The 2494-nt window shown below is 43.2% G+C and overlaps 1 protein-coding gene across 1 annotated transcript in view; it reads right to left on the reverse strand.

Moving 5' to 3' along the window:
* The window catches only part of LOC109536623 (succinate dehydrogenase [ubiquinone] flavoprotein subunit, mitochondrial), a 6611-nt gene that overhangs the window by 731 nt on the left and 3386 nt on the right, over window positions 1-2494 (reverse strand). Inside the window, exons 6-10 of the mRNA XM_019902918.2 lie at window positions 1741-1863; window positions 1134-1333; window positions 879-1076; window positions 543-748; window positions 317-486 (exon numbers count right to left, since the gene is read on the reverse strand). Of these exons, the coding sequence (XP_019758477.2) occupies window positions 317-486; window positions 543-748; window positions 879-1076; window positions 1134-1333; window positions 1741-1863 (897 nt within the window). The remainder of the gene's footprint in view (window positions 1-316; window positions 487-542; window positions 749-878; window positions 1077-1133; window positions 1334-1740; window positions 1864-2494) is intronic.

A 2494-nucleotide genomic window follows, 5' to 3' on the forward strand; every position in this document is an offset into this window, starting at 1 on the left:
TCAGGAAAGAATGTACAATAAATTGTAAAATATGTTTCTGATGGAGCCCGCTCAAAAAGAAGAATTATTGTAACTATGAAACTATAAATCCTATACAATATGATCCTTCACATATGAGAAGCAACTCCGATTTCTCTCTGATTTTAAAAAATTCTCAAAAATTTTCTGCCAAATTCAACGAAACGAAATTTGCACATGATAAGAAAACTCTTCAGAACAATTCAGCAAAAAAGCCTCAAACCTGTCCTGATCAGGATCAGGTTTTCGATCTACAGCACTTTGCTTCAGAGCCTTCCTTGTAGACTTGTAGACCTACCTTCAAGAGGTTTACTGTAATCAAACTCGTCGCATCGCGACTTATAATCCTCACGAGCGTGCGCTCCTCTTGACTCCTTGCGGTTCTCAGCAGCTACAATCGTCATCACTGCGTTCAACATAAGATTTTGCAGTTCCAAGGTTTCCACGAGATCTGAATTCCAGATAAGGCTGCAAATCGTAAGAGCCTTAGTGGGGCGACTTTAATTAATTAACATCGCCCTTACCTGTTGTCGGACACCTTCAAATCCTTCTGTTGACCAAACAGATCCTTCATCTTTTCGATGCCCTCCTGCAAGACTTCTTCGGTGCGAAAAACGGCCGCATGCGCTTGCATCGTTTTTTGCATTTGCAATCGCAAGTTGGCCGTTGGCAGAGGCCCATTTGCGTATCGGCACCAGTCCAAATTGGCCACAGTTTCTTCCCCAGCGTTCTGGAGAAATTATTTATTGCTTAAAGATGGACGATATAAATAACTGAGTCTTAGTTAATTAATAATAGGTGTCCCAATGTCGACCAACTGTTGCTACCATTGTGCGAAGAGTGCCGCAAGACAAACTTACAGCTTTAACATCTGAAACGCGTTCTCCCGGCTTGTGTTCTTCAGCAATTGTGAGCGCACATGCTCTACCAAACACGACCAAATCCAGGAGCGAATTGGCACCCAACCTGTTCGCACCATGAACTGAGCAGGAAGCTGCTTCACCGCAAGCGTATAATCCAGGAACCACTTTGTCTTCGTTGTTGCACGACGTTAGCACCTAGTAATCAACATGTTTCGTAAAGAATCAGAAATGTTTCGAGACAACGTTCCCCACCTGTCCTTTATAATTCGTCGGAATACCGCCCATGTTGTAGTGCACAGTCGGAATTACTGGAATTGGCTCTCTGGTCACATCAACACCGGCGAATATCATGGCCGTTTCGGAAATTCCGGGCAATCGCTGATGCAGTTGCTCAGCAGGCAAATGATGCAGCTGCAAGTAGACGTGGTCCTTTTCCGGTCCGACGCCACGTCCTAGCGACAATTCACAACGATCATGCACAAGGGAAATCAGCAGCGATGACCGAATTCAGAAAATTTCGATCGGGCACTTACCTATCTCAATCTTGAGCTCCCACTCCAGTCAAACTGGAAGCGAGGATCTTCCCTGGAAGGTCAGAAATGCGTGTCACTTAAGAGACGGCTGTTTGCGGAAATTGAGACAGGCAAGTGCGAGAAAGTCTAAATTGTTTCCCCATCGAACTAAATACGGCCATGGATCGAACAACTCTCAGGATAGTACTATTCTGTATTACTATTAGTCGATTTACTGAAGTTGAAGGAGAGTCAGATAGATACACAGACTAACATTGCAGTCGAAGACCAACCACCGAGAATTAAGAACATTTGCTGGCATCTTAGCCGTATCTAGAAGGGCTTACCCTCTCGAATTTCCATAGTCATACTCCTGGAGACGACGTCTCTAGATGCTAAGTCTTTGGCAACTGGAGCGTATCTCTCCATGAATCTTTCGCCCTCTGAGTTGATCAAATAACCACCTTCACCTGGAAATGAATAAAACTAGTTAGTGGTTGAGTTAAAATATATTTAATAGAAGTCGGCATTAGCGATGCGACTCAACGCGGAAAGCATAAATGTACGTTATTAGATTACTCTGTCTCTGTGCAGACTGCCTGCTATGCGGAGCGAGGCGATGGGAGTTTGGGCGAAGCGATGCGATTTAAGACAAAATAGTTTGCCTTTTTTTGCTCATATCTCGGAAGCAAAATGAGCAAGAACGCTCATTCGTATCATTCTAGAGAGAAGTAAATGGCCTTTTTAGAGAGTAAACCATCGATAAGGAAATGCTGGCAGTTTTCTCAAAAAAGGCTTGCATTCAGGAAGTTTTAGATTTGCGTGGTTCTTTTTTGAGTTGTAAAATCCACTTGAACATGGCGCTGCTTTTTTCGAGGTTTCTCAAGAACCAGTTAAGCCACATAATTCGTTTTGGCATCGTTGGATAGATAATTGAAAACTCGATTCTGTCGTAACAACGTTAGTGAGGAAATTCGAGTAGTTTTGACCCAGAAAGCGAAATTTGAATATCAAGACACTTACGTGCAAGATTATGCCAAAATTCCATGTTTCCTGTCCAGTTTTTGCTCATATCTCGGAGGCAAAATGAGCAAGAACGCT

This window comes from Dendroctonus ponderosae, unplaced genomic scaffold (assembly GCF_020466585.1).
Source record: "Dendroctonus ponderosae isolate FM_Combo_2020 unplaced genomic scaffold, Dpon_F_20191213v2 Dpon_F_20191213_2, whole genome shotgun sequence".
Lineage (NCBI taxonomy): Eukaryota > Metazoa > Arthropoda > Insecta > Coleoptera > Curculionidae > Dendroctonus > Dendroctonus ponderosae.